The sequence below is a fragment of the Macaca mulatta genome, chromosome 1, assembly GCF_049350105.2.
Source record: "Macaca mulatta isolate MMU2019108-1 chromosome 1, T2T-MMU8v2.0, whole genome shotgun sequence".
Classification (NCBI taxonomy): domain Eukaryota; kingdom Metazoa; phylum Chordata; class Mammalia; order Primates; family Cercopithecidae; genus Macaca; species Macaca mulatta.
The window spans coordinates 178,511,448-178,538,065 of NC_133406.1; the positions used below are offsets into that span (position 1 = coordinate 178,511,448).

Genomic DNA, 26,618 nt, shown 5'->3' on the forward strand with positions numbered 1-26,618 from the left:
CACTGTAACCTCCACCTCCCAGGTTCAAGCAATTCTTGTGCCTCAGCCTCTGGAGTAGCTGGGATTACAGGTGCATGCCACCACGCCTGGCCAATTTTTGTATTTTTAGTACAGATGGGGTTTACCATGTTGCCCAGGCTGGTCTTGAACTCCTGGCCTCAAGTGATCTGGCCATCTCAGCCTCCCAAAGTGCTGGGATTACAGGCGTGAGCCACCACGCCCGGCTATGCTCATTTTACATTCAGCCGTGGTGCTGCTGCATTATGTATGTCTTTAAGCATCCTTCTGAGTCCCTAGAGAGGCAGGTGCTGCTATTAGTCCCATATTACAGATGAGGAACCTGAAGAAGGGAGGCTAAGTCACACAGGTGATAAGGGGTAAAGCCAGGATTTAAATCCAAATCTAGAATTGTCTGTGGTGTGAGGCACATCACCTTGTGTGTGGCAACAGAGTTTATAGGCCATTTTTGGAGCATGGGAAGGGGAGGGGCAGAGGGACAGTGGGACAAGAAGATGCAAATAGAGCAGACAATCATGATGGCATGCGCTTGACACCAGGGGGTACTTCACTATCCAAGGTACTGCAAGGAGACAGCCTGAGGTGTGGGAGGCATAACACACCCACTACCTCACCCCCACTTCCTAGAAACCTTCCTAGCTTTCTAGGAAGAGAGCTCTCTAGCTTTTTTTTTATTTTTAGAGATGGGGTCTTGCTCTGTCACCCAGGGTGGAGTGCAGTGGTGCAATCATAGCTCACTGCAGCCTTTAACTCCTAGGTTCAAGTGATCCTCCCACTTCAGCCTTCTTTGTAGCTGGGAATACAGGCGTGAGCCACTGAGGCCAGCTCATTGCCTTTTAGAAAGAGATGATCCTTTCAAGAGTCCATGAAATCTGCCATACAAATGGTAAAACCAAAGTCATAGTTTTATTTGGGTAAAAATCAATTTTTTTTTGTTTTTGAGATGGTGTCTCGCTCTGTTGCCTAGGCTGGAGTGCAGTGACATGACCTCATGCACCTTACTGCAACCTCTGCCTCCCAGGTTCAAGCGATTCTCGTGCCTCAGCCTCCCCAGTAGCTGGGATTACAGTCACGTGCCGCCACGCCCAGCTAATTTTTGCATTTTTAGTAGAGACCGGGTTTCACCATGTTGGCCAGGCTGGTCTCAAACTCCTGACCTCAAGTAATCCGCCTGCCTCAGCCTCCCAAAGTGCTGGGATTACTGGCGTGAGCCACTGTGCTTGGCCAAAAATCAATTTTTAAAAAGTCTAGCTGCAAAGTAGAAAAACACTTCTATAGCATCGTCTTATGGAAAAACTCACATCCTTCTAAAACCTGAAGTCCTTTTGCTCACTCCTTCACCCTGAAATGAAAAAAACTGATAATACTGAATCTTAGAGACCCACCCAGGACACTTGGGGTCGTCCAGGCTTCTGCCTATTTTGTAGAAGTGGAATCCAAGGGGCTGAATGAGAAATGTGAAGGAATTTCACTGACAGCTTGGTCTTTTGCAGGAAGATAAGGAGAGCACACATATGTCACCTTAAGAATGACTTTAGGCTGAGCAAGGTGGCTCATGCCTGTAATCCTAACACTTTGGGAGGCCCAGGCAGGCAGATCACATGAGCCCAGGAGTTCGAGACCACCCTGAGCAACATGGTGAGACGCTGACTCTACAAAACATACAAAAATTAGCTGGGCATGGTGGTGCATGACTGTAGCCCCAGCTACCCGGGAGGCTGAGATGGGATGATCACCCGAGCCCGGGAGGTTGAGGCTACACGAGCCATGATTGTGCCACTGGATTCCAGCCTGGGCAACAGAGTGAAACCCTGTCTCAAAAAAAAAAAAAAAAAAGAATGACTTTAGACTTTACAGCTCTAAGAAATCCCCATCAAGCCCTTCTGTCTTAAGAGATGATTGACAAGTAACTTGATAGGCAGCAGAGTTAAACCTTCCTGGTGCTTTGACTTGTGAAAGGGGATAATCTGATCTCCAAAGGGTGTGTTCAGCTTTGAGTTCATATAAGTTCAACTTTGAGATATGGTCTGTGAGCTGGCTCAGCCCCGCCACTGGAGAGCTCTTCTACCATCAACATCAGGGACTGACTGAACAACACGGAGGTAAGGCTGGGAGATGTTTGTATGCTTTGGGGAAGGCAAAGAGGATAATGTGAAGTTTGCTCTTTTTTTTTTTTGAGATGGAGTCTCACTGTGTTGTCCAGGCTGGAGTGCAGTGGTGTGATCTCGGCTCACTGCAGCCTCTGCCTCCCGGATTCAAGCAATTCTCTGCCTCAGTCACCGAAGTAGCTGGGACTACAGGCGCCCGCCACCATGCCCGGCTAATTTTCGTATTTTTAGTAGAGACGGGGGTTTCACCATCTTGGCCAGGCTGGTCTTGAACTCCTGACCTCAGGTGATCCGTGCCTCGGCCTCCCCAAAGTACTGGGATTACAGGTGTGAGCCACAGCGCCTGGCCAGTTTGCTCTTTTTTAAAAGTAAATCTTACACTCCTGGGTGTAAACTTCTGCGAAAGGTTCCGAGAATAGAGATGGGGGCAGAGGAAACCCAGGGGGAGTACAAGTTGCCTGCCCTCCAGTGAGCTTGCAGCCAGTAGCATCTAGTATGGGAGGCAGATGTGAACATATGCAGGTCAGAGTGGAGAGAGGAGACAGGAAGGAAAGGGATTCTTTCTGGGGAAGGCACAGGGACTGTGAGGTCCTTAACTGGACAATAGGCATTAAGGTCTCTGTAGCCTGAATGTGCTTCAGAGCTGTAGTATGCGGAGTCCTTTCACCTGGGTGGGGCCAGCGCCGGTCCTAAGATCTGCAGCTGTGGTGCTGCATTTTGCATTACTCAGATCAGTAAACTTTTCTCTCATGTCCCGCTGGACCCAGAGGCCTGGAAATGTGGCTGGTGCCCTGGCCCCCCAACACGGGGGAGGTGGGTTAAATTTATGCCTGCAGGTCCTTTAAACTTATGCTGCTTCTTGGCTGGGTGCAGTGGCTCACATCTGTAATCTTAGCACTTTGGGAGGCCAAGGCGGGTGGATCGCTTGAGGTAAGGAGTTCAAGACGAGCCTGGCCAACATGGTAAAACCCATTCCCTACTAAAAATACAAAAAAGAAAAACAAAAAATTAACTGGGCGTGGTGGCAGATTCCTGTAATCCTAGCTACTCAGGAGGCTAAGGCAGGAGAATCGTTTGAACCCAGGAGGTGGAGGTTGCAGTGAACTGAGATTGCGCCACTGCACTCCAGCCTGGGTGACAGAGTGAGACTCCGTCTCAAACAAACAAACAAACAAATAAATAAACAGAAAACTTATGCTCCTTCTTGTTAGGGACAGTGCTGCTGTAGACATCTTGAGTGGTTGTTTAAGGCAGGTAACTGGATCTGGAATTGCTGGTGATGGGTATGCATTACCATTAAAGTGAGAACTTCCTAAGTTGCCAAATGGTTGTGTTCACTTAAAGTCTCACTAGGCATTTAATGAACTACTTGGTTTCCCCTCATCCTCCCCAACTCTTATTATCAAATATTTAGTAATTGCCGACCTGAGGTGGAGGAGACCCCTGATCTGAAGGAAGAGAAGGAACTCTCCCAACCCAAAGAGGGGGAGGCCACAGACCTGAAGAAAGAGGTAGAGAAAAATCTCATCCGAGGAAGAGGAGACTGTGGACCTGAAGGAAGAGGTGGAGAAAATTCCCCCACCTGAGGAGGAGACTATGGACCGGGAGGAAGAGAAGGAGAAGATCCCCCCACCTGAGGCGAGGGAGGCCACTGGCCTGAAGAAGCAGCAGGAAGAAATCCTCCCGCCAGAGGATGGGGAGGCCGCAGCCTTGTCCTCTGTGCCTAAGGAACAGTCAGAGACATCTGCATTTGTGGAAGAACCGACAAGCCTGCTTCCCTCTCAATCTGTGTTCCCCTCTCAAACTGCTATCCTCATTTATTCTGTGTTCCCTCCTCCAGAGGCATTTCCCCCTCAGGCCGCTGTCCCCCCTCACTCTGTGTTCCCCTCTCCGGAGGCATTTCCCCCTCAGTCCGCTGTCCCCCCTCACTCTGTGTTCCCCCCTCCGGAGGCATTTCCCCCTCAGTCCGCTGTCCCCCCTCACTCTGTGTTCCCCCCTCCGGAGGCATTTCCCCCTCAGGCTGCTGTCCCCCCTCACTCTGTGTTCCCCCCTCCGGAGGCATTTCCCCCTCAGGCTGCTGTCCCCCCTCACTCTGTGTTCCCCCCGCTGGAGGCATTCCCCCCTCAGGTTGCTGTCCCCCATCACTCTGTGTTCCCCCCTCCGGAGGCATTTCCCCCTCAGGCTGCTGTCCCCACTCCCTCTGTGTTCCCCCCTCCAACGGCACTCACAACTCATTCCATATTTCCTTCTGCCAATGGTTTCTGCCTCACTGTTTCTTCAACAGAGTTCTCCCTTTGATGTGAATTTCCTTAATTTGTGCCACCTTCCCCACTGTTTTCCTTTAAGAAGATATTTATTCTCATGTACTCTCTTGTGCTTTGCCTCCATGTTGCATTTAATAACTTAGGGTAAAAGGAACATTAAACTTCATTACAACTGTATGTTCTACAGTGAAATATTGTATATTTATTAAGCTTTCTAAATGAATAATAAAGTAGAAGTCTTCACTGCATGGACCTAGGTTGAGTACCTTTCTTTAAAAACAGGTTTAGGTATTATGTTTTGGAGAATTGAGAAGTCACAATAATTTCCAGATAAGGAACATATTACAATGCATAAAAGCTTGAGCTCCTTGCTTAGAACTTTCCTAAAGGTTCCAGAAAAAAAAAATTAGCCCTTAGACTTATTTAGGACCCAAATCTTTCAGTACCAAATGTGAAATTTAGCACTGGCTGGGTGTGGTGGCTCATGCCTGTAATCCTAGCACTTTGGGAAGCCGAGGTGGGAGGCCTGGCAGATCAAGGCTGCTATCAGCCATGATTGCGCCACTGCACTCCAGCCTGGGGGACAAAGTGAGACCCTGTCTCAAAAAAAAAAAAAAAACACACACCACATACACACACACACACACACACACACACACACACACACAAGCAAAACATAAAAATCCTTAGCACTTACAGTACGCAGATGGACCCTCAACCTATGGGTGCACACATGTTGAAAACAAACAGGAAAGCTGTAAAGTTAAGGTGATCCCTGAGAAAGTTGGCATCTTAAGATGGGGACACATTACAGAAAACACACACACACAAGAAAATCCCATGCCTGGCCTTTGGTATAACTTACTGAAATAGAAAGCACAGCTGCTTAAAGTTTTTGTCTAGAATCTAGTGACCCTGATTTTAGTGACACCAGAATATATTGATTTTTATGTGTCTGTTAAAAACCTAAAGATCGGGCCGGGTGTGGTGGCTCACACCTGTAATCCCAGCCTTTGGGAGGCTGAGGTGGGTGGATCACTTGAGGTCAGGAGTTCAAGACCAGCCTGACCAACATGGAGAAACCCCACCTCTCCTAAAAACACAAAATTAGCCGGGTGTGGCGGCATGCACCACACCCAGCTACTCAGGAGGCTGAGGCAGGAGAATCGCTTGAACCCAGGAGGCAGAGGTTGCAGTGAGCCGAGATCGCACCATTGCATTCCAGTCTGACAAGCGCGAAACTCCGTCTTAAAAAAAAAAAAAAAAAAAAAAATCTTAGGTCTGAAGCGTGAAGCATTTGGAGTAAAATTCGAAAAGGGCAAACTGACTTCCAGCCACATCGCCACCTAGTGGCACACACCTCAAATGCCACCTGGAAAACCACTCCACTTTCAGGATTTTATAAAGGAATTTTAGTATCCTCTAACTTCAAGCCTATGTTATTACAATGAAAGTAATAAGATGCCACTTAGTATTTACCATTTGCAACATACTGTATTTATTAGACACATTACATCTCACCTCATTTAATCCTCAGAGCAACCTTGTTAAGAAAGGAGCTCCACAGTCCCTGTTTTAGAGGAATAGGTTAGACTTTAGTAAAAGGATTCAAACTCACAACTTTCTGACACCACAGCCTACCTCTCCTACCTAACTTGGGCTAGGTCTTCAACTTTCAAACCTTAGGTCTTTGTCCTTTTCCTGCAGTTTATCACTGTCTTCATGGCATTAATTTGGATTTTTTTTTTTTTTTTTTTGAGACAGAGTCTCGTTCTGTCGCCCAGGATGGAGCGCAGTGCACGATCTCAGCTCACTGCAACCTCTGCCTCCCAAGTTCAAGCGATTCTCCTGCCTCAGCCTCCTGAGCAGCTGGGAAAAAATAAGCCTATTTTTGTATTTTTAGTAGAGAGGGGGTTTCACCACCTTGGCCAGGCTGGTCTTGAACTCCTGACCTGAAGCGATCTACCTACCTCAGCCTCCCAAAGTGCTGGGATTACAGGCGTGAGCCACCGCACCTGGCTTAAGCATTAGTTGACTTTTTATTTGCAAACCTTGTAGACTACTTTTCTTACCCCTGGCTGCATGTTAGAATCAACCAAGAAATTTTAAAATCCTCTGATGTCCATGCCATATCCCAGAAAAATTATATCTGAATCTCTGGGGTGGGGCCTAGGAACAGGTATTAAAATCAGTGATTTTATTATGCAACTAAGGTAAAGACCTAATCACAGATCATTCCTTTAATGATGCTCACACAGGCCACGACATGCCTGCTCTGCACCCTCAATGACACACCTTTTCCATTCCCAACCCTGGGTAAGCCATCCATCTTCCTCCCCTACTTGAATTTTTCTGGACTAAATTGGTAACTGTGCTGATTTGTTCCCTATTAGTTCATGTCCTTCAGCTTGATTGGAATGACTCAGCAATTCCATGTGAGCAGCACTGATGAGGTATCTGCTCTGGGCGAGGCCCTGCGCCCGAGGCACAGACACAGATTCCTCCGGCTTTGGAGAACAATGGTCTGGAAGGACATCAACACCCAGGCACTCCCTATTCTTGGATAGAGAGTTTCTAAACAAAGGATTTTCCAAAATTTATAAAGAAAAGAGGCCGGGCGTGGTAGATCACACCAGTAATCCCAGTACTTTGGGAGGCCGAGGTGGGCGGATCACCTAAGGTCTGGAGTTCAAGACTAGCCTGACCAACATGATGAAACCCTATCTCTTCTAAGAATACAAAATTAGCCAGGCACGGTGGCACACGCCTGTAATCCCAGCTACTCGGGAGGCTAAGGCAGGAGAATCGCTTGAACCTGGGAGGTGGAAGTTGCAGTGAGCCAAGATCACGCCTTTGCACTCTAGCCTGGGCAACGAGAGCAAAACTCCATCTCAAAAAAAAAAAGAAAAGAAGAGAGGGCTGGCTGTGATGGCTCATGCCTGTAATCCCAGCATTTTGGAAGGCTGAGGTGGGACAATCTCTTGAGCCTAGGAGTTAGAGGCCAGCATGGGCAATATAACGAGACCTTGTCTCTCTCTAAAAAAAAAAAAAAAAAAAAAAAGATGAGAGTAGGGTGAGAAGGGTATTTCAGATGAAGAGAATAACGTGGGGAGACCTATATTCATCCCTAAATAATGCTCTACTCCACTGGGTCTAAGGCATGGGATCTGAATTAGCAGCATCACCCATACCTAGGAGCTTGTTAGAAGAAATGCAAAACTGGCTGGGCACAGTGGCTCATGCCACTGTAGAATAGTGCAGAATGGTGAATGAGTAGAATGGTGCTTCTCAAACTTTAGCACGCTCCAGAAACACCTGGAGGGCTCCCCCAGCATTTCTGATTTTGCAGGAATGGCGTGGGATTCAAGAATTTGCATTTCTTTCTTTTTTTTTTTTTTTGAGACAGAGTTGCACTCTGAAGCCCAGGCTGGACTGCAGTGGCACAATCTCAGCTCCACTGAACCTCCACCTCCTGGGTTCAAGCAATTCTCCTGCCTCAGCCTCCCAAGCAGCTGGGACCACAGGCACCCACCACCATGCCCGGCTAATTTTTGTATTTTCAGTAGAGATGGGATTTCACCATGTTGGCCAGGCTGGTCTCAAACTCCTGACCTCAAGTGATCCACCTGCCTTGGCCTCCCAAAGTGCTGGGATTACAGGCATGAGCTACCATACCTGTCCATATTCTTTTTTTTTTTCTAAATATTTCTTTGTGTGTACATAATAAAAAATTAAATAGTACAGTACATGATAAAAAAAATTCAACACTTGCCCTCCCTAGAAGCACACTGAACTTTTCTCTTTTTAATTCTAAAGAATAAGCTAAATAATATTCTTATATGCCTATTTTGAAATGTACTATCTTGGTGTCCACTGATTCCGTACTCTAAGGGATGAAAATTTAGCTAGCCAAACTCTTCCACTTAACTGTTACATTATTTTTAAGTTCTACTTGTTTCCTATGTTTGAAAAATCTACTCAATCCTCTGTAGTTCTAATACTTTCCAACAACTTTTTATCTCAATTAAAAAAAAAAAATCACATCTATTCATTTATGTAATTTTTTTTTTTTTTTTTTTTTTTTTTTAATTTTGAGACAGGGTCTCCCTCTGTCATCCAGGCTGGAGGCACGATCTTGGCTCACTGCAACCTCTGCCCCCCGGTTTCAAGCAGTCCTCCCACCCCAGCCTCGCCAGTAGCTGGGACTACAAGTGCATGCCACTATGCATGACTAATTTTTGTATTTTTTTTTTGCAGAGATGGGGTCTCACCATGTTGCCCAAGCTGGTCTCAAACTTCTGGGCTCAAGCGCTCTGCCAGCCTCGACCTCCCAAAGTGCTGGGATTATGGGTGTGAGCCACTGCGCCTGGCCCATTTATATAATTTTAAAAGTCAAAATGATTCTATAGTATTTAATGAAAGAGTCCTTGCTCCTTTACCCCCATTACAGATTCTTACTCCCTAAAAGCAACTACTTTCAACTGTTTCTCCTAGTATTTGCTTCCATGTTCACGTTGCCCAGGCCAGAATGCAGTGGCGAGATCTCGGCTCACTACAACCTCTACCCCGGGGTTCAAGCGATTCTCCCGCCTCAGCCTCCTGAGTAGCCAGGATTACAGAGGTGTACCACCACGACCGGCTACTTTTTTGTATTTTTAGTAGAGACAAGATTTCTCTATGTTGGCCAGGCTGTTATTCTTAAATAACAGTTTTACTTCTACTTCTTGATTTTACAATTTTTGATATCTAATTACTTCTTATTGTGGAAGATAAAGATTTAACTCACATTTTCCTTCTACCAAAACACCACAAATCCCCATGCTACTAATAATTCATGCAGCCAGGCGTGGTGGCTCATGCCTGTAATTCCAGCACTTTGGGAGGCCAAGGCAGGCAGATCATTTGAGGTCAGGAGTTTGAGACCAGCCTGGCCAGCATGGTAAAATCCCATCTCTACTGAAAATACAAAATTAGCCGGGCATGGTGGTGCATGCCTGTAGTCCCAGCTACTTGGGAGGCTGAGGCAGGAGACTTGCTTGAACCCGGGAGATGGAGGTTGTACTGTATGCCAGCCTGGACAACAGAGCGAGACTCCGTCTCAAAAAAATAAAATAATAATAATTCATTCATACTAATGTTTGGTTATATTGGTTTTTATTATTATGACATTATAGTTACATAATGTTATTATTTACTTATTTAGAGCTGGGCGACAGAGTGACTATGAGTGCAGTGCTGAGTGCGGTGCTATGATCATAGCTCACTGCAGCCTCAAACTCTTCTGCTCAAGTGATCTTCCTGCCTCAGCCTCCGAGCAGCTAGTTTCTATGTGCTTTTTTTTTTGAGACGGAGTCTGACTCTTGTTGCCCATGCTGGGGTGTAATGGGGTGATCTTGGCTCACTGCAACCTCTGCCTTCCGGGTTCAAGCGATTCTCCTGCCTCAGCCTCCTGAGTAGCTGGGATTACAAGCATGTGCTACCACACCCGGCTAATTGTGTCTTCTTATTTATTTGTGAGGAAGACAGAGCTGAACAAATTATATCAATATGTGCAAATATCAATACAAGATTTTGCTAAGGGAGAGCCTTTTTTTCTGGTCAGTTACATTTGAAGTAGGCTCCTCGTAAGGTCTTTGTAATTCAAGGTCCTGGGCTCCACACTGAAGAGCTGCACCGTACTGCCTCTAGGGGTCAGCATAACGCGAAGGATGAGCAAGCACAGCCACCCATTTCAGAAAGCAAAGATTTGTAGGGTGGAGGAAGGAATGCAGGTAACTATGCAGGTTTCCACTGAAAGTGAGAATGAGGAGTTGAGGGGAAGCAGATTCTATGCCCAGTCCACACACTGTTTTGATTTGTGTTCAATAGACGATCAGGGACCCAAATAATTTAATAATATTTGGCCTATCACATAAACTCCCTTGAAATTAGTGACAGAATTTTCTTTTCTTTTCCTTTACAATTTTAACTTAAAGACCAGTGTGATAGTAAACTGACAGGATTTTCATTATACTCCTCATACATACTGAAAGCCACTTACTTTTTAAAATTTTACTTTATTTTATTATCATTATTATTATACTTTAAGTTTTAGGGTACATGTGCACAACGTGCAGGTTTGTTACATATGTATACATCAGTCACTTACTTTTTAAATGTCTGTTTTGACACTTTGGACTTAGACCACAGATATTAAACACCACAAATTGCTTGTCCCAAATATAATGGTTTTTCTTTTTTTCTAATTTTTATTTTTTATTATTAAATATCTATCTATATTTTTTTTTTTTGTAGAGATGGGTATCATACCACATTGCCCAGGCTGGTCTCAAAAATCCCAGGCTCAAGCAATTCTCCTGCCTTGGCCTCCCAAAGTGTTGGGATTACAGGTGTGAGCCACTGTGCCCAGCTATGTAATGGTTTTTCAATTCGAACTTCCTATATATTTTTTATTTATTTTGAGCCAGGGTCTCACTCTGCTGCCCAGGCAGGAATGCAGTGGCACAATCATGGCTCACTGTAGCCTCCAACTCTTAGGCTCAAGCCATCCACCTACTTCAGTCTCTTGAGTAGCTAGGACTATAGACACACACCACCACGCCAGGCTAACTTCTTTATTTTAATTTTTTTTAGAGATGGGGTTTTGCTATGACCTAGGCTGGTCTTGAACTGCTGGCCTCAAGTGATCCACCTGCTTCAGCCTCCCAAAGTGCTGGGACTATAGGTGTGAGCCACTGCACCCAGCCCAAATTTCTTATTTTAAGGCTAGAATGATGAGTGGCTGGCTGGCCCTCTCTCTAAGGTAGTAAATGGTGGGCTTTATTCTTTTTATCTATAAACTATTTTATTTTATTTTTGAGACAGTCTCACTCTGTTACCCAGGCTGGAGTACAGTGGAGTAATCTCGGCTCACTGCAACCTCCTTCTCCCGGGTTCAAGTCATTCTCCTGCCTCAGCCTCCAGAGTAGCTGGGATTACAGGCACCCATCACCACCCTTGGCTAATTTTTGTATTTTAATAGAGACGAGGTTTCACCATGTTGTCCAGGCTGCTCTTGAACTCCTGACCTCATATGATCCACCTGCCTCAGCCTCCCAAAATGCCAGGATTCCAGGTATAGGCCGCCGCGCCTGGCTACCTATAAACCATTTTATATTACCTCTGCAGAAGTGTGGTAAGCATACATTTCTGGGGGAACTCATTAACGAAACTCACTGCCATTATGCTGCCTCTCAGTCACTGCATGGTGTCAATCTCAGAGACATTTGAAGGGCTAAAATATAAGCAGGGGTAATTAACAGCACACTTTGCTTTTATATCTTGGTATATTTCCTCGTGCCTCGGAACAATACTGCTGGGGACCACAGCTGATTTTCTGCCTTGGTTGATGACTGCTATGCAGTGAGAATTTAACAGTGTTGGCAATCTATGCTACAAGAAAAAGAGCATTGTATTTTTCCTCTTCCTTTAAGGGGAAAAGAAGAAACAGCACTTGGGCAGTTCAGTAACAGTCTTTGGGCATAAGAAAAGAAATCATTTCTTATTCCTTACAAACTGATTTACAAAAGAACACTGGAAGCTAAAAGCCGTGTTGATTTATCATGTGAAGCAGAGAGTAATTTTTCTCCCCTTGTTATGCTTTCATATAATCATGCTCACTGCCTGTATGGGTGGCATTAAAGAATTTTTGAATAAAAATAATAATTTCTTGCTTTCAACCTTCATAATTCACATCAGCAAGCACCCTGCTGGGTGGCGATGCCTACTGCCAGTGACGCTCAATCTTTTTTGCGTGCCACTTATCTGCCTCGCACAGCTGCGTGCTCCATTGATCGCAATACCTGCAGGATAATGCGCCCGAAGGCGTTCTTCAGCAGATTAACCACATCCGCGTGAGACAGCCCATCCAAAGGTTGCCCGTTAATGCTGACAATCCTATCCCCAACCTGGAAGCACAAAAGTGACAGAAAATCACTATCATTAAGAAAAATTAAATTTGAGAAGAATGCTTAAAATTCTTTGCAAGTCCTATTTCCCATTGGTGGCTATTGTGAGGATTCTGCGTTACTACTGTGTATACATGTTCAAGAAGCATGAGGAATTTTTTTGGCTTTCCCCAAATACAGACAAATCAGAGCAACAAGAAGGGGGTCAGATTTGATTATTAAAAAGCACAGTAGGCCACTTTTGTATTCTGGTAATGGTGGTGTTTCATACATCCATTGCCAGTAATAGCGAGGTGTACACATTAACTGTTCAATAAAGTTCTAATGAGGAAGCCAAATATTTTCTGCTTTATTTTTCTACTGAAATTAAGATTAAGGGGCAACAAGGGGGAGAAATCATAAAAATGGTGATTCTTTTGATTGAGGGAAGACTCTAAGGTCAAATGTCTCTCAGTTGAGAGCTGAGTTTGGGTGAAATGAGGTGCTTAAAAGGGTAAAGGAGGGTTTGCAAAGGGGCTGCAATTTCTTCCTTTATTGAGAAGCTTTGATACAAATAATAATATTTTTGCGTGCCTGGGGACCTAATGAATTTCTAAAGGTATAAAGCTTCTTTAATGCATCTTGCCCTCAGCCTGGGTCTCTGATGGCTATTGGAATTCCAGTTTTAAACAAGGTGCCCAGGGCTGCAACTTCCTCTCCCACCCCACCACATGCTGTTAGCTCTTCAACCAGTTATCTTTTGTTTACTTTAAGCTTCTGTGTCCGTGCAGCCACTCCACTGGCCTGAATCATGGCAATAAATATAGGGATATCTCCTAAGGGACTTCCTCTTCCTCCAGCAATACTGATTCCAAGGGCATCACTGAGCTCCTAAAAAAGAAAGAAAACATAATGCTTATATTTTTAATAAAGAGCCACAAACTGACTATCCCCAGATAGCTGTTGAACAAAATCCCTCCATGAGGTAGGAGGCCAAGATAACACAGGAGTTAAATGTGGAGACTTCGGAGTAGACAGCTCTAGCTCTTTTTTTTTTTTTTTTTTTTTTTGAACAAAGTTTCGCTCTTGTTGTCCAGACTGGAGTGCAATGGCACCATCTCAGGTCACTGCAACTTCTGCCTCCCAGGTTCAAGCAATTTTCCTGCCTCAGTCTCCTGAGTAGCTAGGATTACAGATGCACGCCATCACGCTTGGCTAATTTTTTGTATTTTTAGTAGAGACAGGGCTTCACCATGTTGGCCCGGCTGGTCTTGAACTCCTGACCTCAGGTGATCCACCCGTCTTGGTCTCTCAGAGTGCTGGGATTACAGGTGTGAGCCACCGTGCCCAGCCCCAGCTCTAGCTCTTAATTAGTTGTGGGGTCTTGGGGGAAGTTACTTAACCTTGTGAAAATTGTCAGAATCAAATTGGAGTCACTTGTGTTAAAAAAAAAAATCCTTACCAATAGAGCCAGGAAAGGCTATGAAGAAAGGGTTCTCAGGCTTGTATGCCTGATAACAAAAATTATCACAAAAGACTGCAAAAACCACAACCCTGCAGGAAGGATGTCACAACCTTACATTAAAAAAAAGTTTCTACAAGTGCATTTGTCTGGCAAATGCCTGTCCAGCCTTGGGCTGTGTGTCACCCGTGTTATTAATCTTTGTAGCCAAGGATAATTATCTCAAAATAATTATATATTCCTCATTTTGTCCTCTAAAAACTTTTATTTTCCTTACCTGCCTGAATATGCACGTAGTCTACCATGGCCCGCATATTCCCATTCCTCAATAAACACCATTTTCTTTTAGAGAGCCTCTCTGTTATTTAGGCTGACTACCTCTTAAAGCCTCCATCTCTATATATAAAATGAGAAGAATACTACATACCTGACAGTGTTGGTCTGAGCATTAAATGAGATGGTATGGCACACTCATGGCCTACAGAAAAGGCTCAATAAAAGGCAATAGCAGGAGTAAATTAAACACACACACACACACACACACACACACACAACGCCCTATGCAGCTGCTTAGTTTAGTGGCCAATTCTGATGCAGACTTGGCAAGTATATTCTCATATGGTGTTTATGATTAAACTGCCACACATACTATGCTCTTCTGGGTGTGAACAAACACATTTGGCTTTAAAAGACTGCGTTAAAACAAAGGATCTGAGAGGACACCCACTGTAGTGACAACAGTTTGAAGAGAGACATAAAATGTGGCTGAAAATGTTCCCCAAGATGGACTCTGGTGAAGAGACTTGGCTCTAGTCCAGTCTTTTCCCACATTAGTATCATAGGGTTAATATTTTTAAAATCACTAAAAGAACAAATGACAAGTCCCAGTTCTGGCATGGTAGCACAGACACGTGACAGCATATCGCTCCTGCTGGTTACAATCAAGATGTCTAGTCAAAATGTAAAAAACAACTACCTGGGGCCTCTGAAACAAAAAGAAACCAAATAAAGTGTGGTGGAGAGTCAAAACTTGGAGAAACGACAGCAGCGAGGGGAAATTCCCAGTTTTATTTTTTTTCCTGGCAGCTTTACCCTGAGGGCAATTCCCAGTCAAGGAGCTGGAAAGGTAGGCTGAATGCTAACATTCAGATAGAAATTCCATCCTTCTAGGCAGAATAATCAGGAAAAAGAGGGAAAGAGAAGAAAAGCAGAGTAGAGGAAGCAGAAGAAAACGAATCCTCAGTTCTGTTTGTGAACCCACAGAACTCTCAGGCTACGTATGTGTGGGACAGACCCAAACCAGCATAGCAGAAGCTTAGAGGCTGAGTGCGGTGGCTCACTCCTGTAATCCCAGCACTTTGGGAGGCCGAGGTGGGTGGATCACTTGAGGTGAGGAGTTTGAGACCAGCCAGGCCAGCATGGTGAAACCCTGTCTCTAATGAAAATACAAAAAATTAGCTGGGCATGGTGGCATGCACCTGTAATCCCAATTACTTGGGAGGCGGAGGGAGGACAATGACTTGAACCTGGGAGGTGGAGGTTTCAGTGAGCCGACATTGCACCACTGCACTCCAGCCTGGGCAACAGAGCGAGACTCTCTCAGAAAAAAAAAGAAAGAAATTTCTGCTTGGATCACGTGTGGTAGAACAGGGTAGGTAGGAGCAGGCTTTATTACAAAAGCCTGTAAAAACAAGTGGCTGAAATGACTAAGGAAATATAAAATAATATTATTTTTGAAATCTTAGGGGAGAAATGTATGCAATAATTTTTTGGCTTTGTTTAAATCCATCATGATGTTTCCTTAATTTATCCATAATTATCTATACTGTTGGTACATTTAACTTCCCCATGATAGGAACATTTGAGTTGCTACTCTGGTGGAAAAATACTGGGAACAAATAAGGCAGATTTAGTCAAAGCTGTAGCTAATAACAACAGAGCCACTTCCTAGGCATTCCTGATGCACTAGGTACTATGCTAAAGATATTACATTCATTACCTCACTTAATCCACACAACAATATTTACCTTTGAGGTAAGTTAGTGTTATCACTCCCATTCTACAGACGCGAAAATTGAGGTTGAGGTTGACTTGCTAACTATTATAGAGCTAATGGCTTTTTTTTGAGATAGGGTTTTACTCTGTCGCCCAGGCTGGAGTGCCGTGGCATGATCACGGCTCACTGCAGCCTCAACCTCCTGAGCTCAAGCGATCCTCCCACTTCAGCCTCCCAAATAGACCACAGGCATGTACCACCATGCCTGGCTAATTTAAAAAAAAATTATTTGTAGAGACAGAGTTTCCCCATATTGCCCAGGCTGGTCTCAAAATACTGGGTTCAGTGATCCTCCCACCTCGGCCTCCCACAATGCTGGGATTACAGGTATGAGCCACCACACCCAGCTGTACAGCTAATGTACAGGCTGAATTGTGTCCCCCTAAGAATCACATGCTGAAGCCCTAAGTACCAGGGCCTCAAAATGTGACTGTATTTGGAGATAGGGCCTTTAAAATGAGGCCAGGGTGAGCCCCAGTCCAATGTGACTGGTGTCCTTATAAGAAAAGATTAGGACATAGGAGAGACACCAGGGATGATGAGTGACACACAAAAAAGGCCACGTGAGGCTACAGCAAGAAAGCGGACATCTGCATTCCAAGGAGGGGGGCCTCAGGAAAAACCAAACGTGCAGACACCTTCCTCTTGGATCTAGCCTTCAGAACTGTGAGAAAATAAATTCCCGTTGTTTAAGCCACCCAGTCTGGGGTGTTTTGTAACTGCAGATCTAGCAAACTAATGCAGCTAATAAATGGTAGAATGCTCTCAAACAGAGGTATCATTAAATCTAGAGAAGTAAGCTCTGCTGGATATCACTTTACTGCAGTGGATTACCATGATTACAACAAGGTCATTATTTGTTCTTGAACCCCTCATTTAGGTCAAAGTGAGCAAAATAAAAGTCTACTTTTGGCCGGGGCTGGTGGCTCATGCCTATAATCCCAGCACTTCAGAAGGCTGAGGAGGTTGGATCACTTGACGGCAGGAGTTCGAGACTAGCCAGGCCAACATGGAGAAACTGTGCCTCTACAGAAAATACAAAAATTAACCAGGCGTGGTGGTGCATGCCTGTAGTCTCAGCTACTTGGGAGACTGAGGCACGAAAATTGCTTGAACCCCGGAGGTGGAGGTTGCACGGAGCTGAGATCGCGCCACTGCATTCCAGCCTGGGCGACACAGTGACTCCATCTCAAAAAGAAAAAGAAAAAGAAAAAAAGAGTCTACTTTCATTAGATATCATCACAGAGGAGTCTGAAAATCAGGGTTCAACAAATTTATGAACTGAAATACATCTTATACAATCTTCTCAAAAGCGGAATTTAGCAACATGTATAAAAGTCTCTAATAACAAACTTGGCTTTTGACCCCGAAACTTCATTTCTAGGAATTAATCCTGAGGAAATTACTTATGATATGGGCAAAAATATAAAGATGTTTTACTATAAAAGATAGCAAAAATCGAGAAATATGCTAATTGTTCAATAATAGGAAACTGGTTAAGAAACTTATAGCATGGTTGGCTGGGTGCAGTGGCTCACTCCTGTAATCCCAGCACTCTGGGAGGCTGAGGCAGGCAGATCATGAGGTCAGGAGATCAAAATCATCCGGCTAACACGGTGAAACCCTGTCTCTACTAAAAACATAAAAAATTAGCTGGGTGTAGTAGCGGGCGCCTGTAGTCCCAGCTACTCGGGAGACTGAGGCAGGAGAATGGTGTGAACCCGGGAGGCGAAGCTTGCAGTGAGCTGAGATCACGCCACTGCACTCCAGCCTGGGTGACAGAGCAAGACTCTGTCTCAAAAAAAAAAAAAAAAAACGAAAAGAAACTTATAGCACATTCATATGCTGGAGTACTATGAAATCAATAAAAATCATGCCACATGCTGTCAAAAAATACTCACTTAGTATGTGCCACATGATACCATTTTTGTTTTATAAAACTTTACATGTACAGGTTAAAAGACTAAGATTGAAAAAAAAATAAAATTTACAGGCACAGAATATAGTGGATGAGATTTGCCAAAAAATTCATAGAGGTCATCTCTGTGCTCTACTGTACTTTTCTAAGTCTATTTATTGATGTTATTTAGACCATATTTTTATCTCAGTAACTTGAAAGAGCACACTTACAATCCAATAAATTGTATTGGGGAAAATGTACATTTAATGCAAATCCAACACAAACCAGAAAAACATATATAGCAAAATGACTGACTTACCCTGTTTATCTCAACAGTCCTTGGTTCCATATCTATGCCTATAAAGAAGCAACACAATTAACTTTTTAACATTAAAAAATAATATATTTAGGATATAATATTGTCCCATGAAAAATGGTTTCATTTTCTCGGTCTTTCAAGATAAGACACTAAAGCAAGCAGGTATTGTACACCCCTCCTCAGCATCCAAGCTGGTAGCCAAGTCACCAGGGGCCATGTCCTCTTTTTTTTTTTTTCTTTTGAGACAAGTCTCGCTTTGTCACCCAGGCTGGAGTGCAGTGGCACCATCTCAGCTCACTGCAACCTCTGCCTCCCAGATACAAGCAATTCTCCTGCCTCTGCCTCCAAACAGCTGGGATTACAGGCGCCCGCCACCATGCCCAGCTAATTTTTGTATTTTTAGTAGAGACTCAGTTTCACCAAGTTGGTCAGGCTGGTCTCAAACTCTCAACCTCAAGTGACCCACCGTACCCAGCCTGCTGTGTCCTCTATTTTTAAGAAGTGCTCTCTGTCTGAGATTGATGTGGCCATAATCATTTGGTCTGACAAAAGTTGATGCGCTATATAGCAGCAGCTGCCTGGAACATGGTGAGTAAATGCTTGGAGGATTGAGTCATTTGTGTTTTGTTTTGTTTTTTTTAGATGGAGTCTCACTCTGTCACCCAGGCTGGAGTGCAGTGGTTCGATCTCAGCTCACTGCCATCTCTGCCTCTTGGGTTCAAGCGATTCTCCTGCCTCGGCCTCCCGAGTAGCTGCGATTACAGGCATGTGCCACCACGCCCGGCTAATTTTTGTATTTTTAGTAGAGGCGAGGTTTCTCCATGTTGGCCAGGCTGGTCTTGAACTCCTGACCTCAGGTGATCCGCCCGCCTTGGTCTCCCAAAGTGCTAGGACTACAGGCATGAGCCACCGCGCCCAGCAGAGTCATCTGTGTTTCATTGTACATTTTTTTCTACCTTAATCAAAGATAACCCTCCATTCAACAAAAGACTTAAAAGGACCCCTTGTCCCATCCCGTCCCCAAGGATATACACACTTTTTTTTCTTTTTAACTGGCCCAATTTTCCCATAGAAGGTATACACACTTCTCACCTTTCTTCAGTGACCTGTAATTTATTAATTTTCTCTTTGTAAATAATTTTACTTTATGATGCACTCCAGCTTTCTGCTTTTCTGTTTTTCAGGTGCTCTGTGTTGTGCCACTGAAGGAATTTCTTTTTTTTTTTTTCTTGAGACGGAGTGTTGCTCTGTCACCCAAGCTGGAGTGCAGTGGCACCATCTCGGCTCACTGCAACCTCTACCACCCCCTCCAGGTTCAAGCAATTCTCCTGCCTCAGCCTCCCAAGTAGCTGGGACTACAGGCGTGTGCCATCACAACCAGCTAATTTTTTTGTATTAATAGAGACGGGGTTTCGCCATGTTGGCCAGGTTGGTCTCGAACTCCTGACCTCAGGTAATCTGCCTGCCATGGCCCTCCCAAAGTGCTGGGATTACAGGCATGAGCCACCATGCCTGGCCACCACTGAAGGAATCTCTATGGCTTTCTTACCTTCAGAACAGGCCTTTCGGAAAGCTCAGCTTATGCAGCCAAGCTCAAAAAATTAAAAAACATTTAAATTAAAGAGGACTTTTAAAAAACACACACATATATATATATATATTTTTTTAAATTTGGGTAACAGGATAGTTTTGCTGTGGGTGTGTCTGTGTAATACCTGAATTTTTCTGGGAAGGATCTGAAACTCTTTTTGTGCCAACCAGGTTTTGCAGGCCAGTGATGACAGGAGTGAAGGAGGGATGACAGCTGCTGTGTGCGCTCTGTTGACTGCCCTGAAAGAAAGACCCAGGGGTCACCTGTGTGCAGACACTGACTTGGCCCCCAAAATGCATACTTATCCATTAGTGTGCCAATTACTGATGTCACCATAACCATCTAACAGAAAATCATGAAGAGGCCGAGAAAGAAAACAAAAATCACCCACACTTATTCTCTTACTACCTCAACCCAATCCCATTTAGACATTTCCCCCATTGCTTTCTCCATTATATGTGCTTTTGTATATGGTTTCAATCACCAAGATGAAGAACATACAATCATTTCAGCTGTTCTTGCTCCACATAAAATCAAAACCATTTTCCTAGGTTGCCACATAGTGTTTATGTATATATAGTCAGCTAATGGGCACTATGTTTCATTTGGGGTTACAGTCAACCTTATTACCCAAAATGTATTTGGGTATTCCCTTATTACCCAAAATGTATTATGTATTTTGCTAAAACAAGTATAATAAGACCTTGATTAGCAGAAACCTGCCAAAATAGAACCCTCAATTGTGGGGAAAAAAGCACCAAATCTCAAGGGTTTTTAAAAAGGCTTGTTTTAGGGATATATAACATTTTTTCTCAAATATTTTCCTAGAATCTGTAATAATTTAGTCCAATCTGCTAGACCTCCATTACTTGTCCCTTTATTCATTTAAATGAATATGTGAGGTTAATACTGTGTAGTCTTTTAAGGCTAGTGGCTATTCAACAAAAATTGTATACATAGTGAAGAGCCTTCTTTATGTAGACAACAGTATTGCAAATAATGAATACTTTTTTCTAATGAATTATTCTGCATCAAAACTTTAAGCTAAGCCTAAGATCACCGTTATCAGTTCATAAATTATAATTTGGTACATTTTCTTAACTCTCTGATGAAAATTTTGTTTAATATTTTAATTCCTAAAATATGAAAACCCTCAAATATATAGAAAAGCTGAATTATACAATAGACGTCCATATAAATGGCACCTAGATTTCACAATTAGTATTTTGCTATGTTTCCTTTATCACATAGTTATTTATCTATTCATCACTCATCTATTTCTTTTCTTAAATTCATTTCAAAGTAAGTTGCAGATCTCAATATACTTCACAGTGGCTATATACATTTAAAAGAGTGTTTTTATATTTTTCCTTAAAGGATATGATTTAAATAAATGGTACTATAATAGATAACTACTCAGAGCAGGAAGTGCAGCATATTATAACTTTTGCCTTTAAAAAATTTCAGAAAGATGTGTTTGCCAAGACCTTTATTGTATTGTATTATAATATTTGAGGAGTCTCCCTCTGTCACCCAGGCTGGAGTGCAGTGGTGCAGTTTCAGCTCACTGCAACCTCCGCCTCCCAGATTTAAGTGATTCTCCTGCCTCAGCCTCCCGAGTAGCTGGGATTACAGGAGCCCACCACCATGCCCAGCTAATCTTTAGTACAGACAGGGTTTCACCAGGCTCTTTGGCCAGGCTGGTCTTAAACTCTGGCCCTCAAGTGATCTGCCCACCTCGACCTCCCAAAGTGCTGGGATTACAGGTATGAGCCACCATGCCCGGCCCCAAGACGTTTATAAAAGTACACTTTGCCTGGCTGTGTTGCCTTAGTTGACTGAGGAAAAGATCTCACAAGAATTCCTTCCTCTGCAGGGTAAGGAAATTTCTTCCTGGTTTGTGGGGAAAGTCACTTTAAAAAAAGACGCTTGGTGGCCCCAAAGCTAGAAGTTATTTCTCTCTTAATGAACTCACTTTCTATAAATTAAGTCAACAGCTTATTCTCCTGAGCGCTCAAAAGAAGGCATTTATCTCCCTATTTTGTAACTATTCAGAAGGAAATCTGTGTTCCTACAAGATCCTGATTTTTTAAACAGGTCTGGATGTAAAAATGTTTGGCAATGGAATCTTGTTTTTGCCCACCAGGGTCAGTCTTCAACTCATCATGATGGGAAGACATTTCCTTTTCACAGTCGGCTACCAGCCTTCTTCTAATTAGCCAAATAGGGCAAACTCTTCTATCTCACCCATAATTTTAACCAAGGTGATGATATGTTTACTGTTTTCAAAAATTGAATTAAACTCCTACCCTCTGAAATTAAAATTCTGTGCAAGAAGAGTAGGGCAAAGCATTTGATACTTTGTCCCAGGTTTCTAAAATATGACAGCTCACATTCATACACCAGGTAAGTGATGACGATAGGTTTTTTTTTTTTTATTTAATGATGCAGCTTCTAAATTTGCTAGTTCTGTCTTTAAGTGTGAACTTAAAAATTACGAAGATGCATCTGGGCGCAATGGCTCATGCCTGTAATCCCGATACTTTGGGAGGCTGAGGTGGGTGGATCACCTGAGATCAGGAGTTTGAGACCAGCCTGACCATGATGTTTTGAAACCCTGTCTCTACTAAACGTACAAAAATTAGCCGGATGTGGTGGCGGGCACCTGTAGTCCCAGCTACTTGAGAGGCTGAGGCAGGAGACTCACTTGAACCCAGGAGGCAGAGATTACAGTAAGCCAAGATTGCACTGCGCTCCAACCTGGGCAACAGAGCGAGACTCTGTCTCAAAAATAAATAAATAAATAATTATGAAGATGCTCACATACACTCCTCAAGAGGGACAGAAATCCAGTTCTATCCACTACCTGTTGATCAGTCCAGACTTTTCTTAAATCACACAAACTCCCGTTACCTCTTTGTGCCTTTGTGTATGCTATTTTCCCTGTCTGAGATGCCTTTTCCTTCTTTTTGCCAAACTCCATCTGGACTGAGATTCAGTGGAAGCTCCTCTGGATAGCTTCATTCTCATTTTTCTGTATACAATAAGGCTTTAATGAAATCATTCAACAAAGATGAGTCTTCCATTAAGGAAGAATCCTGGCTAGACAACTGTTTTGTTTGTTGATAGAAGTCTGGTCAATATCATCACTAACTATTAACTCATGGAATCCTACAGCAGCACCATGTCTTAGATATTTGCTGCCCATTAGGTAAGCCAGAAATGAAAAAAAAAAAAAAAAAAAAGGGTTTCAAACTTAATATGGTGTTTACTGGGTTTGACTGCTTTGAAGATTCCCTAAGATAAGCCAGCTAGTCTGTAAGCCTATCTGAACAATGGTATTTTTCCTCACTCATTTTTTAACACCAGTGAGGAACAGGAGGCGGCTAACAGCTTTCCAGAAGTACCTGTGGGCTAACTGTAAGATCAGAGCATCTTCTGAACAAAGGCCTTGGAGAGGCTTCAGAAATAAGGCAACCAGGCAGGGGACCAAAAGTCATGCTTTTAACCTCAAAACTAAGGCGGCCTATCCATAACCCAGAGAGGAGACTAAGGGGTCGCCTATCAGTTTCTATAGTCTCATTATGTACCACATGGGGCTAACCATACAGTCTACCATCTTGATTTTGTCAGCCATTACAATGAAAAAAATATAGTTAAATATACTTTGCTAAAAAAAAAAAAAAATGGCACTTACATCAGCCTTGCAAATAAATATAAGATGTTTGCTAACCCACAAAATATCACCCACTAAGGCCTCCCTCCCACAGGAAAAACCCCTACACTTGGTTCTCCTAGGAATATGCCATTAATTGCCCTCAGCATGTGTGAGTGGCTAGTCACAAGTTAACTTTACAGCAATATTTAATTGAATGAATAGAACAATGTTGTGCTAATGAGGGTCAAATTGCCACCAGATGTTGCCTTTTTTTAAAATAAACACAGCTGTGTACATGCGTGCACAGGCGATAAAAAACTAATAGTGAGAGAGAAAAGTGGTTCTAAGAAAACATTTGCAAGCAATAGAGAGAAAAATCGAGGGATTAATGAATTTCCATCCCGCCTTTCATTTTTATTTCAAACACATGAAAATTCACTAAACTTGGTGCTGTGAATATGCTGTACATTAGATATTATTTCCAAACAATCATTTATTAAATGGGGAGTTTTCTCCCAATGGGGGCAGAAGAGTGAGTCAGTCTGATGAGAAGCCATCGACAACCTGACTGTTCTGTGGTGTCTGCCTTGCGGAGGTCCAGGAACCAGCTCGGAGTCTTCCAATCTCTAGCTGCACAAGCCCCTGTGCACACTTGGAAAGGCAAGAAAAGAACAGAAATGAAAAGTAGTAGCATTTACATTCTGAAATATCTTAACAGAGCCTCTCCCTGCAGCCATGAATTATAAAAGGGTAATGAAAGCAACAGGCATAGCCCTAGAGAGAGGAGGATGAATTCTGTGGCTCCTGGAGGGCCCATCTCATCAAACGCATTTAGAGAACAGTCACGGATACTCAGAATGTTCACAAGTATGAAGAACTTGCTTGTGAAATCCCAAAGCAGGTTCCCTTTCATTCTGTTAGTCAATATAACAGAACTTTCTTTTAAAGCTATTCCTGCTCATTTAAAATAATCAGAGATTAAATTTTCAGTAAAAACTAGAGTTAGCATAAAGTCCAACCCATTTTATAATGAAGCTAGACTGAACAGTTCCCACTGGACTTCAGTTGTGCCAGCTGAGTAAAAAGCAGCCTAGCAACTCACCTTTAGGATGGTGGCCACTGTCTCCTGTGAGGCATTTCTCATGTCCTCCCCATTCACAGATAAGATCTGATCTCCCTGAATCAATCTCCCATCCAGGTCTGCGGCTCCGCCTTTCACGATGTCAGAAATAAACACTCCGCTTCCATTTCTGTTAATACCATACAGCAGTGCAGTATTGGCACAACCTAGTATCTTCCAGTTTTCTTTTCTTTTTTTTTTTTTTTTGAGACGGAGTCTCGCTCTGTCGCCCAGGCTGGAGTGCAGTGGCCGGATCTCAGCTCACTGCAAGCTCTGCCTCCCGGGTTCACGCCATTCTCCTGCCTCAGCCTCCCGAGTAGCTGGAACTACAGGCGCCCGCCACCTCGCCCGGCTAATTTTTTGTATTTTTTAGTAGAGACGGGGTTTCACCGTGTTAGCCAGGATGGTCTCGATCTCCTGACCTCGTGATCCGCCCGTCTCGGCCTCCCAAAGTGCTGGGATTACAGGCTTGAGCCACCGCGCCCGGCCTAGTTTTATTTTCTTTTTGTTTCTTTCATACCTTGGCAATTCGTCTTTATCAGCACATGGAGCTTCCTCATTTTTTAAATGGCTACATACTATTCTATGATGTTTCATAATTTCACTTACCAGTAGCTTACTGATGGACATACAGGTTATTTCCATTCTTTAACTATTGCAAACAACAAGCAATGAATATCTGTAAGTATATCTTTAAGATAAAGTCCTAGTGATGGAATTGTTAGTCAAAGAAAATTGTGACTTTTGAGAACTACGCATCCTTTACAATGCAAGTTTTTGTGCTAAGGAATGTAAATTCTCCTTACAAACTCAACCTGAAATACTGATGTTCACTAAAAGCAAAAAACATTACTCTAAATGAAACTGCACCAGGTATACATATGCGTCAAAACAAGAAAGCAAACTTCAGCACTGGCTCTGTCAGTTGCTATGCATCCAGATGTGCACTGATTTTTGTTTAGAAATGTAAGAGACTCAGCTTTTTTGGTTTGGTAATACATTTTCAGAGTGATGGTTTTATGGTGCTGAAGTAAAAAAAAAAAAGAGAGATTATGACAGCACAATACTTGGCCCAAAATCAGTACTCAAAAATTGTAGCTAATATTTTTATTTTAATAACAGCTTGGACTGTTGAACAAAAGCACTAGGCTAGTCACCAGAGGTCTGTGAGGGCATATAACGTAACATGCATAAAACCAACTTAATTTCTTCCTTAACAACATGGTCAATACACTTTAAGGCCATATTAGGATATTACCTGGAAATCCTATAGTCCTGTTGGGATAAACACATACTAGATACCTAAAAGCCAGTAAGCCATGGAAGCCAGGCTTTGTTTCAAGCTATTAGTTACCTTTCCAATTCACTGCAAGAGAAACTTAGTAATATCATCCTGGAACAAACTACTGTTAAGCAGTATAGACTTCATTTTTCTTTATTTAAAAAAATTTTTTAGAGACAAGTCTTGCTGTGTTGCCAGACTGATCTTGAACTCCTCACCTCAAGTGATCCTCCCACCTCAGCCTCCCAAAGTGTTGGGATTACAGACGTGAGCCACTATGCCTGGCCTAGGCAACATGTATTTCTTTTTATTTATTATTTATTTGTTTACTTTTGAGATGGAGTTTAGCTCTTGTTGCCCAGGCTGGAATGCAATGGCATGATCTCGGCTCACTGCAAACTCTGCCTCCTGGGTTCAAGCAATTCTCCTGCCTCAGCCTCCTGAGTAGCTAGGATTACAGGCACCTGCCACCACGCCTGGCTAATTTTTTTGTATTTTTTAGTAGAGATGAGGTTTCACCATTCTGGTCAGGCTGGTCTTGAACTCCTGACCTCAGGTGATCCAACCGCCTCGGCCTCCCAAAGTGCTGGGACTAGAGGCATGAGCCACCGCATCCGGCAACAACATATATTTCAAAAGAGTAGCCTGGCCACTAGGATTTACCTACCTACATTTTTGGTGCAAACTATTACTTTGGGGACATCTTTCTTTCTTTTTTCCTTTTCTTTTCTTTTTTTTTTTTTAAATTTACAGATGGGGTCTTGTTATGTTTCCTGAGAGGCTCAAAGTGCAGTGGCTATTCACAGCCATGATCATAGCACACTATGGCCTCAAACTCCTGGCCTCAAGCGATCTTCCCACATAGCTGGGACAACAGGTACAAGCCACTGTGCCCGGCAGGACATTTTTCTTAAT

General features: G+C 43.3%; 1 protein-coding gene across 19 annotated transcripts in view; it reads right to left on the reverse strand.

The window, feature by feature from the left end:
• PATJ (PATJ crumbs cell polarity complex component) overlaps positions 1 to 26,618 on the reverse strand; it is a 424,482-nt gene that overhangs the window by 21,448 nt on the left and 376,416 nt on the right. For 15 of the 19 annotated variants that reach the window (XR_013401351.1, XM_077954993.1, XM_015141019.3 and 12 more), the window contains 6 exons: positions 24,404 to 24,551; positions 23,866 to 23,952; positions 19,768 to 19,882; positions 18,053 to 18,090; positions 13,084 to 13,206; positions 12,232 to 12,336 (listed from right to left, as the gene is read on the reverse strand). Coding sequence is in view for 16 of the 19 variants with exons in the window: in XM_077954993.1 (XP_077811119.1) it covers positions 12,232 to 12,336; positions 13,084 to 13,206; positions 18,053 to 18,090; positions 19,768 to 19,882; positions 23,866 to 23,952; positions 24,404 to 24,551 (616 nt within the window). In the remaining 3 variants the exon portion in view is untranslated. The remainder of the gene's footprint in view (positions 1 to 12,231; positions 12,337 to 13,083; positions 13,207 to 18,052; positions 18,091 to 19,767; positions 19,883 to 23,865; positions 23,953 to 24,403; positions 24,552 to 26,618) is intronic. The other 4 variants (XR_013401362.1, XR_013401361.1, XM_077954975.1 and 1 more) reach the window with 1 other exon arrangement.